At 40.6% G+C, this 15,159-nt stretch overlaps 1 protein-coding gene across 2 annotated transcripts in view; it reads left to right on the forward strand.

Moving 5' to 3' along the window:
• Positions 1 to 41: 41 nt before the first annotated feature.
• Positions 42 to 15,159, forward strand: part of KMT5B (lysine methyltransferase 5B) — a 26,973-nt gene continuing 11,855 nt past the window's right edge. The window contains exons 1-3 of one of the 2 annotated variants that reach the window (XM_014306411.2): positions 42 to 144; positions 6,421 to 6,657; positions 7,304 to 7,451. In XM_014306411.2, coding sequence (XP_014161886.1) covers positions 6,504 to 6,657; positions 7,304 to 7,451 — 302 coding nt within the window. In that variant the 5' untranslated portion in view covers positions 42 to 144; positions 6,421 to 6,503. Of the gene's footprint in view, positions 145 to 6,420; positions 6,658 to 7,303; positions 7,452 to 12,470; positions 12,536 to 15,159 lie in introns of those variants that run through there. The other variant, XM_031055738.1, reaches the window with a different exon arrangement.

Raw genomic sequence — 15,159 nt, forward strand, 5'->3', positions numbered from 1 at the left:
TTCCGCCGGGCCGGCCCTGCGCTCCGGGCCGGGAGTTTCTGCCACTTCCAGTAGTTCTGCCTCTGGGTTGATGCTTTTAGGGACCCTCTCGATCTTGCCGCGGTTTGATGGAACGGCCGGACTAGTTGCCTTGGGGTTTTTTTGGTATGTTTTTTTGGTTGGGGTGGTTTTTGTGGTTTTTTATCGGAGGATACATGCCATTAGGGAAGGAGTAAAAGGCACGTATTTGCCCAGTATCTGTATCTGAAACTTTAAAGGGAAGTTACCTTTAAGACGTTACTCTTGGAATCGCGAAAACCGGTGAGTGAGAGGGAGAGTGCGTGGTGTTTTGTCAGGGTGTGTCACAGGCAGTGTGAGAACCCGAGGTGTAGAACTTTGTGGAGTTTTCTGGTGCATTAAATTCAGTGCTGAGAAACATGTCTCAGGACAAGACGACAGTCTTAAGTTGTGCCGGGGGAGGTTTAGCTTGGACATCAAGAAGAATTTCTTCACAGAAGGGATGATTAGACATTGCAATGGGCTGCTCAGCGAGGTGGTGGAGTCAGCGTCCCTGGAGGTGTTCAAGGAAAGACTGGACGTGGCAATTAGTGCCATGGTCTAGTTGAAAGGGTGGTGTTCAGTCACAGATTGGACTCGATGATCTCAGAGGTCTTTCCCAACCTAATTGATTGTGTGATATGAGACGGCAATATGATCAGTGTTTAATAGTGTAACTATAAATACATACTGGCAGGTTTTTATCAATGAGAGATTAAAATGTATTGTAGGATAAGTTCTCATGGAGCCATGCCTTGCTTCCATAATCTGATCACTATAACTACGGATGCAGCTGCTTCAATTTTCATTAATACTGAACTGTTCAGTTCTTTGCTTTCTTCCTTGCAAGTAACAATATGGGAGGAAATCAAGACTTACTTGGTTGAAAAGTTCAATGTTATTGTTTCTTTATCAGGCTGTTTTCTTATTAGGACCACATAGACACAGACATCTCTGCTTTATACCCACTGGAGCTCACAAACGGAAATTCAGACTTACTTAAAGCAATTGCTTAATGTATTGCATTTAAATGAATGAGTGGGACGATGTATCCTTGTATACTCAGTAACAGGACTGATTAGGCTCTTGAATGCTTTTTTTGCTCTCTTAGCACTATCCTATTCCAGGACTACACTTCCCAGTATGCTCTTCCTTGCAAACAGCACATGCTTTAAGGCAACAGACTGTTGCTCAAGTCAGCATAGTAAGTGTAAGGTGTGATACTCTTGTGCCAAAGCAGAGCTGTGGTTTGAGGATGCAAAGAGGTCTCAGCTTAAGTACTCCTGACCACTTCCCTGACCTTGTGTGTTCCCCCTGCCCCATAACATCCACTCTTGGTTCAAGCCAGCCAGGTTCAGATTTGTCTGGTGACTCCCCTGATTCAGTGACTGAATCATTCAGGTCACTTGGCTCTGCATTTGTTTCACCGGCACAGAGGGAGGATGACATGGAAGAGAGTGCAAGCAGCTGGGGGAGCAGCAGTGCTCCTTTTGGAGTTATACTGGTTTGGAGTCTTCATTGAACTGTTTGACCCAGCCATGGTGGGGCTGCCCCAAACTGAACCTGAACCTGTGTAAGTCACATAGCTGCACACATACAGAGCTAATTTGGGCTCTGGAGAAGTCCACGGAGCACTGGCATTGGTGGAAGTGTTTGTGTGAATTGGCAAGTGGGAGGAAGGATGTTCTCCCTCTCCTGGAAGCAGCAGAACTTTTATATTGTCTCTGTGACTGCTGAACGCTGGAGTTGTTGCAGTGACTTGAGGGACTCACACAGGCTTTGGGGTGCTGTGCTCAGCCCCACCCTGAGAGAGTACCCCGTGAAGGACATGGCAGGGCAGAGGAGGAGGGGCAGGAGCTGCTCAAGTGTAATTTGCTCTTTGACACTCATTTTGTGCTGGTACTGGATTGCTGCTGTGCCTGTGCTGTGCTTGGATTAGTATCCAAATTGACGCACAAAAATCGCGTGGCTGCACAAGAAAAAACGGGAATGAATGTACAGGCCAAGCTATTGGTGAGAGACTGGAGCCTGGGTTCGGGTCAGTTTTGGATCCAGGTGTGCTCTCCCAGACCTGCATCCTGGGGCTGCAGTTCTTCAACAGTCTGGACTGACCTGAGTCAGTTGTGACACAGTCTTACAGTCTCCCCATGCCACTATTAATCCGTGTCCAGTTCTGCACTGAGCTTATTCTCAGCACTAATTAGCTGAAAAGAACCAATCAGAAATGTTTTCTGGGAGTCTGGTTTACTGAACCTCCAGATTCAGTACTCTCAAGTCTCCTCAACAAGACTTGAGACTGTTCTGAATAGCTCCTTAAAGCTGTGCAAGTTTTCCTTCAGCTTTGATTTTTATCACTCATTTTTATTCTGGTGATCCCATAGGAAAACTAGTTGCACAGTTCTGTTCTGCTTCCCAAATTCCAAGGTCTGTTTACTTTTTGTAGGGTTACCAATAATGAAGCCTTTGTCTTTTCTCTTGATACCTCTGATTTGTCCAGAAGAGCTGAGGCTGGGTTTTTTGTTTTGGGGTGGTTTGGTTTTTTTGGTTTTTGGGGGTTTTGTTTGTTTGTTTGTTTGTTTTTGGGGTTTTTTTGGGTTGGTTTTTTTTTTTTGGTTGGTTTTTTTGTTTTTTTTTTTTTTTGTTTGGTTGTTTGGTTGGTTTTTTTGGGTTTTTTGTGTGTCTTATATTTGCTTTAGGTCACTGTCTTGTTGAGGAAAACTTTCTTGCAGCTATTGTTAATTAAAAACAAAAAAGCCAGACTGTAGGTGTTTGAGTTCTTAAAAATAATTTTTTAAAAAATCCATAAGCTATATTTTAAAGAAGGTCTGTTGTCTGTCTGTATTAATTGTGTTTGTGCTTCAGTTTTCATTTTTAAGAGTACTGTTGCAATGAAATGCCAAATACCTCAGTGAGAGGTACCAAATGCAATTGAGCTATATTTTGGCATTTGAGGAAATGTGCCTGTCAAACTAGCATAATACAGTTGCTAAAGGCAGTGGGATTTAAAGAGTAGTGGTGTTATTAATAAAGGGTTAAAGCAGCATTGTGTTATTTATACTGAAATACAAAAGGTGCCTTGGAAGCTCTAATTGTGCTGGTAAACTTCACGGTTATAGTAAACCTGAAGTCCTGAGTGGTCCAGGTGTGGTGTTAGATTTTGATGGCAGAGCTCTGTAGCAAGAGTTTCGAAATATGTGGTGGTGTAAGTATATTTGAGTGTTTTCCTGAATGGGAAGACAGTGTTCATCTCTGCCTTTTCTCCCTCAGTTCCTAAAGGACTTGTCAGTATGAATCTGATGTAGAAAGCAGTGAGAACAAATCACATCAGAAGATATAAGTACCACATGGTGGTGGCTAGTGGTGCATCTCTTGCTTCCTTTCGGGTTTTCTGTTGGCATTAGCAGCTGAGATATTCATGGGGAAAAGAATCCTTGCTGTTGTTTCTGGCTTTTGGTATCATGTCTGGAAAGCTGGTTTTGGGTACTGGGGGAAGGAATCACAGAGTCGCAGAATGGGTCAGGCTGGAAGGGAGCTCAGTGGGTCCTCTGGCCCACCATCCCTGCTCAAGCAGGGCCATCCCAGAGCACATGGCAGAGAGCTGTGTCCAGATAGATCCTGAATATTTCCAGTGAGGGAGACTCCACACCCTCCCTGGGCAGCCTGTTCCAGTGCTTGTTCACCTGCACAGTAAAGATGTTCTTCTTCGTATTCAGGTGGAACTTCTGTGCATCTGTTTCAGCCCACTGCCTCTTGTCCTATTGAATGGTGGCTGAAGAAGCACACTTGCAGTCTTCAAGTTTGTTATTTGGCTGATATTAGAAAATAGAGGCAGCAGTAGAGGCAATGTTTTCTTGCTCATTAGGCTGATGAGCCCAAACAAATAATGATTTTTTACCAGAATTTTGCTATGCATCACTAAATGGCCTGATTTTGTTTGAGGAGGACTTATGTTGCTGTCTATATCAATCTCTTTTGGAGCAGAACAAAGTGTTTTTCCTAATGTTAAGTACAGTTTGAGTATCATTCTGTGGCCACAGAATTGCTGCTTACCTTTGCAGTGGTCCCTTCCTTGTCATTGCTGTTACTGGTTAAGCACAGTGAGAAGTGTGTTAGCACAGACAGTACTCACCCTGCCCAAAGGGCCCTTGTGAGAGATGGGTTTCCTTCTCCATGCAGAGAACGCCTTTCCTTCAGCCCACTGTGGCTGCTGGACCTGGTGATTGTCAGAAAGTACCACAGTAAGCATTTCCCCCAGACTGCTGGATGCAATACAGCATTCACCTACACTCTGGCTTCATGGGAGTTTCATTCACCTGTCCTGCTTCTGAGCTGTAGCACAGCACAATGTGGAGTTCAGTTCTGGTGTACAAAGACACCAAGACTGAATTTTGTGCAAGTCTTTAATGTAGTTTCTGTTCTAACGCTTTTCATTACCAATGTTACAAAAACATGGCAGAATGTGGGTTAATTAGAGTATATAGACCTGTAAAATTAATAGATTGAGATTTAGGAAAAGAGAAGTTTGAGAGTTTACATCAGAGCCAGTCAGTGGCAGATCTTCACAGAGTTGCTCTTCTGACAGGTGGGATGCTTAACAAGGAAGTTTAAGGGGATTGTTTGGTTGTTTTTGAAGTTTTGTTGGGTTGGGGTTTTTTTCAGATGTATGTTATGATAAACTTACATGTGTATGTTATCAGGCAAGCTCTATGAAATAAAAAAAAGCCTATCCAAGGGTGTTTTGATGGCACTTTGTAAAAGAGCTAGGTCTACCTATAGTTGAATGACTAGAATTAATCTTCAGGTTAAAGAAAATCCCTTCTATTACTGGCAGCAAGAAAGTTCTTTGTCCACTGAAACTATTTCAGTTCTTTTTCTTTATATTGATGCAGTAACTGAGCCAGTTTTTGCTCAGTGTGATTCTGTTACACTTTGTTGATAGTCTTTACTGCCCTTCTGTGTGAATTTGTAAAAGGTTCTAAAACCTGTCCATTTCTGGGTGATATGTTCTAGTAAGATGCTTAAGCCAATGTGTCTGTTAATATACAACACACTTGTCTTTACTGTGTTTCCTTAATTGCCTCAATCTTCTGCATCTTTGTAAATAACTTAATTACAAATCATCTGGTCATAAACATTTCTTTAAGTAGCTGGATCACATAGGTGTCTAACAGAAATCTAGTAATTTACTGCTCTTACCTGATAAAAAGCAGAATTTCTACATTAGACAGTATTTCTAACATCTCTTAGTTTGTTGTTCCATTTCTTCCATCAGATTGAAATGTGTGTTGCAATGGCCTGTTACCAGCTGTGAGCAGAGCATTGCTTTTTTTATATAATTGCAGTAAAGTGAAAAGGCACAATTTATTTCTTTGTGAGGAAGCAGTAGGGAGAAGGGTGAATTAAAATCAAGAGAATGAATTACTAATGTGTAAGTGCAATTGTAAAATAATTTTGTAAATCAGATCTTTTCCTGCAAGTTATACAGAGTGAGACGCAACTGTGTACAAAAACATTATTAGCTTTCTTATAGTTATTTATGCAAAAGACATTGAGACTACAGGCAAAAACTAGCATGTGCTTTGCTAGACATTTATGTACTGTAAAATAGCAACTCTGCTCGTGACCCCACTTAGTATTGGCATGTTGAACCAGGTGTGTTGTGACAGGTTTGTTTTGTAAAATGGAATAGTAGGAATAGTAGCCTGGGTTCTCTAGGTCATCATTGAGGGTTTCTTGAGCTCTGATTTTTGAATAAAGATCTAACATTTTTCCCCTAACACCATTCCAAAAATGTCCATTTTCTGGTTGGGTTTTTTCCTTTTTTCTTCTAAACTGTGCTCATCTTTAGTTCTTGGAGGATGCATGTGAAATGGTCTTTGCTGTAGAGTTCCCAGTAGATTATTAGTTTTATGTATTAGGAGATAGAATCTTTATTGGATGTGTATTTGAAAATGCTCTGGGTCTGGAGTCACATAGCTCTGGGCATGTTAACCCAAGTGTACGTATGCTTGTACAGGTATATGTGTGGGTATAGTCCAGCTCTTAAAAATGAGCTGCCATTAGCAATTTATCAGCTCCAGAATTCCGTCCTTGCTGCCAGATGCCATTGTAAGTTGTAGGACAGTACTTCACCTGTTCACAGTTCTGTGTGCTGGTGCTAATGAACAGCTTTTCTTTCTTCCTGATGCAAATGCAGGTTGCCATCTTTCCTCCTACCTTTCCCCACTTTTTCTTTGTGGGGAGTGGGGGTGAGGGTGTGTTTCCATTTTCTTTTACTACTATATTATTATTATTGTTGGGGTATTATTACTATTTTTTTTAAACTCTGTCTCTTGAAAACAGTTTCCCAGTAAGTTCTAATCATGATTGTTTTACTTCCAGTAGGAATTGGAACTGAATTTATTCATCCACTTCTCCAAGCCTTTTGAAAAGTGACTAAATGCAACTGAGTCAGATTGTCTGTGGGTATGAAGTGGCTGGGAGAATCCAAGAACATGGTAGTGAATGGCCGGAGAAGTGGAAGCAAGTCGTCTAATGACCACGGGCAGACCAAATTGCAGCATGCAGGAAAGGAGAATCCAAAGACGGGCAAAAATGGAGTTGAGAGAAGATCAAGCAGATGTATGTACATGTGTCTGCTGCTTAGTGCTATGATTCACTTCCTGGTTTGCCAGCCAGGCTTCTGTCTTACCTAATTCATGAGGGAGGTCTGCAGTCAGCATGGAGCTAACATAAAAATATTAGTTATGTGTTTTCTGGATGTGTTAACTCCCTTCAGGAATATAGATTTCTTCAGATCACTTTAAAAGTCAAGTAAGAATCACTGGGTGTAAATTAATTCTGAACTGTTGTAATTATAAACTGCATGATTGGCACTAAGTGACAACTAGTATGATTTGAAGTGGATAACATCATTTGAAGTACTTGCCCAACTTTCAGTGAATACACTTGTAGAAGTAAACCCCATTTTTTAATCAAGTCACATCATTAGCCATTCTGCAGCCATTCTCTTTAAAACCTTAAAAAAGGTCTTAAGGAATATGGATTCTGATTTTGCTATTGGTCTGGGATGAAGGATTAAATGCAAATTAGTCCTTTATTCAGATGTCCTTTACAGTCCTTTATTCTGCTTCTCCAGGTACTTCGTCATCTTCCTCAACTGTTCTGTATTTTTTGCCTCCAGCCTGTGTGTCTGTCTGTCCCCAAATGTAGCTGGGCTCTGTAACATCCCTTAAGTGATATCTAATTTGTGCTCTCTTGTTTGCAGGTAGCGGTGCTTCAGGATTTGAGGGACAAAGTCGTTACGTGCCTTCCTCTGGAATGTCTGCCAAGGAACTCTGTGAAAATGATGACCTAGCAACTAGTTTGGTTCTTGATCCCTATTTAGGTTTTCAGACACACAAAATGAATACTAGGTAACTTGTCTTTATTTTTCTAGAAAAGAATTCATCTTCTTAGTTGATGTAAATCAGCCAAACCGTGGAATTTTGTGCATGTTTTAAGAAAGTGAAAGAATGCAAATTTGTGAGTAGCTTCTGCCTTTAAAATGGTGTTGCATGTGGGTCTGGAACTCAGCACTACAAATGCAGCCTCTCACAGTGCTCCATCACAGGGCTTTCCATCAGTCTCGTGTATTTGTGCTCTAGAACAGGTTGGTAATAGGCACCGTTTTCTAGCTTAAAGAGTTAACTAATTGTAAGTTTGAAACCAGTAGTCATTTGAAATTATTCAAAGGCAGAAGCCAGTGTTTGGTAACTTTGTGTTTATTCCATGTGCTGGATGCTTTATTTTTCCTTCCTTACCCTTAAACAATGGAAGAAATATGTAGCTCCTGAGCAGTTCAGTGTTGGTGCTGCTCGATCTGAAGTTCTGGCAGACCCCTGCTGAAGGAATGGCTACTCAGACGTGTCTGTATGGATGAGATCAATGAGTGTGCCAGCTGGAAACTTGCTTACCAGGGTTGCACCTACTTTTGCACTGTTACACATCCGTGTGAATGCTTTGATTGTGCCTTCTGTGTGGTCTCGGGGTTTAGCTGTTTGTATTTCTCCCTCTGTTACAGATGTATCACTGATGATAACTGTGTTCTATAGATCTCTCTTAAGCTTGTCTGCCTGCAAGATCTGAATTGATAGCTCAATGGAGAAACTGGATATAAGTTTCTAAGGACAGGAATTGTATTGCAATAATACACAGTGCAATAGTAAGAGCTGGAGTTTCCTGGCAGCACATCATGGGAAACAGACTCTCAGCCCTTCAAACTGTTGCTGTGACTATTTTTAAAGGACAGTTCACCTGTGCAGCACAGTCACATGCACACAGTATCAGTTAAGCAAATTGCATGTATGCAATGAACTAATTGATTCAAAAATGACTGCTAGATTAATTGCTGTTGTCACATGACATAAATAGTTGTTGGTATAGCCTGAAAGCATCAGCTGCACATGAAATTGAAGCAGTGTGGTCCTAATAACTGTAGACTTACCCCAAAGGGATCTTTCGTTTTTGCTGGAGAGTGCAACATCCACCTTTAAGAAGGATATTGGAGTTTTTCCTCTTCCCTCCCTGCTGTTGGTCACAGTAGCACAGTCCAGGTAGATATTCTTACTGTTCAGTTTGAAGTGTCTTTGTATTTTCATCAGTTAATCAAGCTAAGAATATATGCTGAAAGGATTTTTCTTCTGTTGCATGAATGATAGTCTGCAGGTTTTGCACAGGTTGTTAGTTCTTAGGCTTTTTGCTGTGGAAATGATGTAGTCATTGTTTAATAGTTGGAAAGGCTACTTTCATGGATGTTGTTTTATGTTGATAGGTTGTCTGCTAAAATACTTATTTAATTACTATTTTGAATCAAAAAGCTACACAAAGGCCATCATGTATTTCTTCCTTTCTCAGACTTGGATAACAGTTACAGGCAGTCTTCAAGAACAGTGGTTAATAATCTTGCAGCACTATGGGAAGTACTTAGGTGAGGCTTACAACTCCTACCAGATGCACACCTTCTGCCTCTATCATATTGTCCTATTGAGAAAGTTTCTGATGTTGTTATAATTAAAGTCCAGGCATTAGCATAGTTCTTGTTTATCTTTTTGGTGCAGTGATGACACGTGCTTGTTACTGTGGCTGTGATGCTTAGATTATCTTTTTCCATCTAGTAAACTGTAGTCTTTCTAGCGCTCCTTACTGTTGTTTTAATGGCTTTGAGGGAAGGTGAGGGGAAAGCAGGTGTGAAAAAACTACTGCTTCCAAAATGCTAGGTGCTAGTACCCAGATATTATGATGTAGTAGAATTGAAGATTTGCAGCTTATGTTTGGGCATCTTCTGCTTCAGTGCCATGGAGTCATATTAGTTACATAGTTTGTGTATGGAGGTACACTTAAAATAGAACAGCCAGTTATGGTGGCAAAAATTTCCTGTTCCCTTGTTCTGATTTGTTTGAAGATGCCCTGTGAAAGTAGCTGTGCCACTGTTCTGCTGTGCTGTGTTGGAAACATGTAAGAGGTTTGTATTTTTGCAGCCCATTGTAGGTTGATGATCACTTACTGAAGTTCTTCCCCTTACCTTGGAAGCCAGGTCTGTACTTTTATATGCACGAGTGTCTTCTCTGTAAGAACTTTTTCTGCCTAATACTTCCAGTTGAAGAGTTTGTAAATTTGATTTGTCCAGAGTATATTGATTGAAGAAAAAAACCTTAAAAAAAAGTGAAATATATAGGTTGATGTTGAAATGTCCTTTTTTTCCATCTTCTTTATATTGAGTTAATGATCTTATGGTAGCGTGATGACAAGAACATGACTGTTACTTTACTTGCTGGGTTTTTGTGTTTTGGTTTGTAGGTTTTTTCTGAGTGTATAAAGTCCTGCAGTTTGTGAATGCCCACCATCTTGGGAATAGGGTTGTTGGCTCTGTAAGCTGTCAAGTCAGGAATGTCTGAAAGAACTGAAGACTGTTTCTTAAAAGCTTACAACTGAATCCGCTAATGTGTTTGTCCAGTGTTCCTCTGAAATGTTTTCTTGTCACTAGGGATTTGAAGGACAGTATACCATGTAGCTCTGGAGGTGTCCTCAGTGGCTTTACCCAAAAGTATTTTTTTTCATTCTCTTGGATTTCCCAGAGAAAGCAGGATGTTTTCAGAGCTTCCAACCCTTTTTACAGGCTCAGTTGTCCTTCTTTCATCGATTTTGTAGCTCTTATCCCAACAGAATAGCAGCTTAGCAGTTAATAAAAGAAACCCCATGTCTTAGAGAGTATGTTCTTGTCAAGTATCACTGTTCTAAAAAGTTTTGTTGCTTCTTGTACAAATCCTGTTATATCAGCCTTTGTTTGTTTGCTCTGGTAAAAAACAAAACTAATTTTGCAAGCTACACTTCCTGGGCTGAAAGTTTACAAACACTAGAGATTAAAATTGACACTTGTAAAATGCCAAATGAGTTCTTGCCTGTCTTACCATTTCTTATTTTTGGGCGCTTTTCCCTAGGCTGAGCTCTGAATCTTGAAGTCACATGCCTTAGTGGCTAATCTGCTCTTTATCCTATCTCACATACCAAGTTGTTACTGTTCCAACCTGAAGCCAGACTCCCAATCATGTTGCTGCTGCAGTCAGTGTTGTTTCCTGGTTCCCCAAAGCACCAGCATCATGCTAGGGGATACTGAGAGCACTTCCAATGTGTCTCCAGATGTGCAAATGATTTAGGAAGTGAGATACGTTGTGGTCTGTTTGCTGCTCTTAGTGAAGTTACAAGCAGGTGTGTGATATGGGTGGTTTTGTCTGATTACATGGGACTAAAGGACCAAGCCTTCAGAATTTCCATGTTTTCCATTGGAAACGTTAAATGCTTGGGGATGATGTACAGGAAGCTGCTTCTCTCGACACTGCCTCAAGAGCAGTCACTGACTTAGGTGACCAAACTTGACAGGGTACATCACTCTTCATCCCTTAGAGTCACCACTAGGCAGTGAGACAAAAAGCATGAAGCAGTTCCATTGCATTTATGAGCCTGTGCTGAATCTCCCTTGCCTTCTTTAGCTCATTTCAATATAATAATTGAAGAGTTTGGTATTCATCTTGAGTAAGGTCTGGAGGCTGAAAAAGTGATGTGAGTTCTGCTAAATAAGGTTATGTGGCCATACAGTTCAGCTTCAGTGTTGTAGTCCTATGGAGATAGTGGATTAGGGGTACACAACTCTTATCTGGTGGTAACCTGGTTCAAAGTGAAGCTTTTACATTCTTCAGACCTCAGTGTCTGTGTACTTTACAAAATTGTTTTTAACTTTTGCATAAAATCTGATTTTTCCATTTTTACTGGATTATTTTCACTGGTAGCTTAATTGAAGTCCTTTACCTTGCTCCTGATTGTCTTCCTTCGTTGTATATAAATCACACAGTAATTACATTGGAACCAACTGTTTTGCTGTTCCCGCATGTTTTGAATTAAAAAAAAAATCACAGCCATAAAAACACCCTAAACAACCACGCCGTTCCTCTCAAACCAACACCCATCACCTTACTTTTACAGTTTTCTTATTTGTACTTTTAGCTTCAACAAAATGTGTTACATCTTCAAAACGTGGAATGGCTTGCATCCAGTGGTCATGTTAACTGCTAAATTAAATTTACCACGTGGAGTGTCAGAATAGGATTAGAGGACAGTGTTAGGTTGTTGGTTTGGGTGGTTTCTTGTCTTCCCCATGTTTATTTTTTAAAAGTACTTCTTTGCTAAGTTGTGAGAATTTTCCTTATTTCTGTTCTCACCTATATGTTTCGACCACACTGGTGTGTATTTAGTGTCAATTCAAGAAATTTAAGTAATGTGGATTACTTTCTTCATTAAAAGTGCTGTTTTGAAATTTGGCCTTTAAAGAACATTAGTTTTTTTTCTGTATGAAAACACTGGCAATAAATGCTGAACGAGTTGATCATAACTTGTATAACTAGCTTTGAGGAAAAAATGCTCACACTACAGGGTTGGGCAGGGAGGAAGCCAAAATCTATGTTAATTAAGTTAGTTGTTTATGCTTATTTTAAATAGATGATTTTCAACTCTTGTTCTGCTGTCTTGAATGCTTAACAGGCTTGCAGTTTCAGCTTTTGTGCTCAGTCTCTGGTACTAGGTGAACATAAACTTGCTGTTTTCCAGAGTTGCTTAAATAGAAATACCATCCAGACAAGCTGCCTGTTGTTAAAAGGCTAATGGGTTGATATGGTTTTGATAAATTCAGTCTTCTTGATGTTCCCTAGTCAGAAGTTAAGAAACAAGGTTTGGAAGTAAAACTCTTTTATCATGCACTGATACGCTGTTTGGAGTTCCATACTGAATCTCTTGCAGGATCAATTTATCCTTTTTGTTCAAACTCACTGCTCTCAGTGACTGAGACTGAGCAAGGTACTGTGCTTCTGAACTTACCAGAAACTCTCCTTTAACTTCCTTTATAGGCAAGCATCTCACTGACCTTTGGCTTTATACCTTGGAGTTCCAAGAGTCTTTAAGTACTCCTGAGGTAAGAGAAACTTGAGAGAGAAAGAGCTTTGCTTCCCCAAGCCATTTTCCTACGTCTTCCTTGTTGAGACCATGTCAGTTTGCCCTTAATTGGGACGAGATCATCTTCTATCTGATTTTGAAACTGCAGTAGCCACAGCTTTATCAGATCTTGTTGACTAGGAAAAAAAAGTATTTTCTAGAGAAGTGTGAGAAGTTTCTGTTCTGCAGGTTGTCAGGAAGAAGGGCTGATACTATTTCTTTAAAGACCGTGTGGTAGCTGAGGTTTTCATTCTTTGCTCACTTATAACACCTGACCGTCTGGCAGCAGGCTTCATGTCCTGTGAGACCTGACCTGTGAAGCTGCTCGTAGGGTGGCTCAAGGAGTCTGTGTCTGTGAGCAGATTCAAACAGCAATGTGTCTTGTTCGGTTTCCATGATGGAATTTAATAAGGGCACTGTTCAGAGGAGGAAACCAAGAGTCTGGATAAATAATTCTGATTATAATTGCCTTTTTTTTTTCAGAGACTGGATTGGCTGGTTTGGTCTGTTGGTTTCCTTGTGCTCTTTCTATCTCTCTTCTTTGAACTAGTTGCTTGTTTTACTGATACTTAAAAGTCAGTTTCTTTGGCTCATTTTATATGTATACATTTAGCTGTGGGGCCTTTTCAGGCTCTCTTCATGATGGAGCTCAGAAACAATGTATAGATTCTTCCAGCAGGTATATAGGTTTTTGTTTTTTTTTTTTAATGTCATGAGTAAATGTTGAAGCCCTGTAACACCAAATGGTAGTATACATGGTTGCTTCTCAAAATCATTTGGCATTTTGGCTGCAAAAAGCTAAGGAATAAACGAATTGATTATACTCCTGGGAGAAATGAAGTATCAGCAGACCCAAATTCTTGAAGAACTTTGGACTTCTAGGGTTTCTTGGCTTCTTCAGTATCTCAAATGAGAAGGTACCTATTAAAGTATATATGGAGATACACCTGTGAAAGACTAAAGCTTTCGCTTACAAACTTCATGTGCTCTCAGTGCAGCTTACATGTGCTGTTGAACTGTGAAGAGCCCTCCAGCTCAGGCTCAGGGTGCACAGTGTCATTCTGTTTCATCTGTTTAGGAACCCTTGGAGTGAAATGTTGAACATAACGTTGGTTTCCAGCATATTTCCATGCACTTGTGCATACTTCTTGCTTGTTTGGATTCCTGTTTATCTTTTCTCATTATCTCTGTCTTGTCACTGTGTAAGAACAACTTTTTGACAGAGGTGCTGCAGAGAGTCCTTGGTATTAATTTTTGAACCCCTGGGTGCAGGGAGTCGTGTTCTTTGAAAAACCCTGTTCCTGTTTGAAATGCCTGCCATGCAGTCCAGCATTCATCTGACCATGTCATGTCTTGGGGGTTCTACAATCTCTTCATCCCTTTCTTGTTTCCAGCCATCTTTATGGCCTTTGAAGGGCTTGGGCATACACCGACTATTTTACCTCACAGGAATGGCATTACAAAAGTTTCTGCTAATTGCTTAAATGAATTCCACCAGGAGTGTGGTGCATGAGACAAGGATCCATAGGGACACCTGCTGAATGTGACCCATGGAAGTGTGCCAGTGACTTTCCAAGGGCTGGGGCCAGGTCACAAGCTACCTAAGGTAGCTGGTCAGGTAGACATCGAGTCAGCCTCTGAGAATAATGTGTTATGAAACACCTAAAATATGAGCACTTGGGGCTGTAAGATTTGCTTTGAATTGCTAGAAAATAGAGGGTGTTGATTCTTTTTCTGTAGGTCTTGAGAGGCACTGTTAAGCTTAGCATCTGCTCTCCTTTTCTATCCGTATGTTTTCCACACTGGTGGTTCAGTTGGGATGCTGCTTTCTTAGTTAGCCTAGAGCAGGCTTCTCGGTGATTAATAAGTATGATGATGTCTGTCAGCACATACATTGCCTGTCTCAGGTGCTAATGCAATTTTGAATGTGATGGCTATTCCACCCACCTTTGCTCCTGCGGGTCACTTAGCTAAAAAATGGTGTATTTCAACATGTAAAATACAGTGTAACAGAGAGGGCAGTTATTCATGTAGCCCAGCAAGAACAGACATAGCTGAAGACCAGTTCTAACTGGAAATCCTGTAGGTTTTTCTCTTGTGTAATGTTTGCAGATAGAGGTGTAAGCAACATATTACTGTTACATGTTTGAGCAGATTGGTGAGCTCTCTACTTCTCCTGGTGTAAGTGCAGTTGGCTCCTTGCTGGGAAAGTTGTTTCTGGTTGAAATTGAAAGTGAGTGCAGGTCCTGTTCTGAAGCTAGTCAGGTTCGCTTCAGGCTATGTGATTTTAAATTCTCTTCATGCATGAGGAAGCTCTGTGAGTTATGACTATCAAATCTAGGTAAAGTCTTTCTGGTTTTGGGAGAGCAGAGATGTTTCTTTGTGTGACTGGCAAGTTGAGGAAGACATTGGTGTGCTGCAGAACAAAAATAATGATTGTGTCATCTTTAATTTTAGGCGAGTTTTCTTGCGTGATAAGGTCTCATCAGCTTGTTAGGTAGTTCGCTTTTTGGGATGACAATACAAGTATATTCTTTATTAAAGAACTTAATTTGAAACTTTGTGGCATGATATGTGCTACAGTTGTAAGTAGGCATCTGTTTC

Source organism: Geospiza fortis, unplaced genomic scaffold, assembly GCF_000277835.1.
Source record: "Geospiza fortis unplaced genomic scaffold, GeoFor_1.0 scaffold66, whole genome shotgun sequence".
NCBI classification, from domain to species: Eukaryota; Metazoa; Chordata; class Aves; order Passeriformes; family Thraupidae; genus Geospiza; species Geospiza fortis.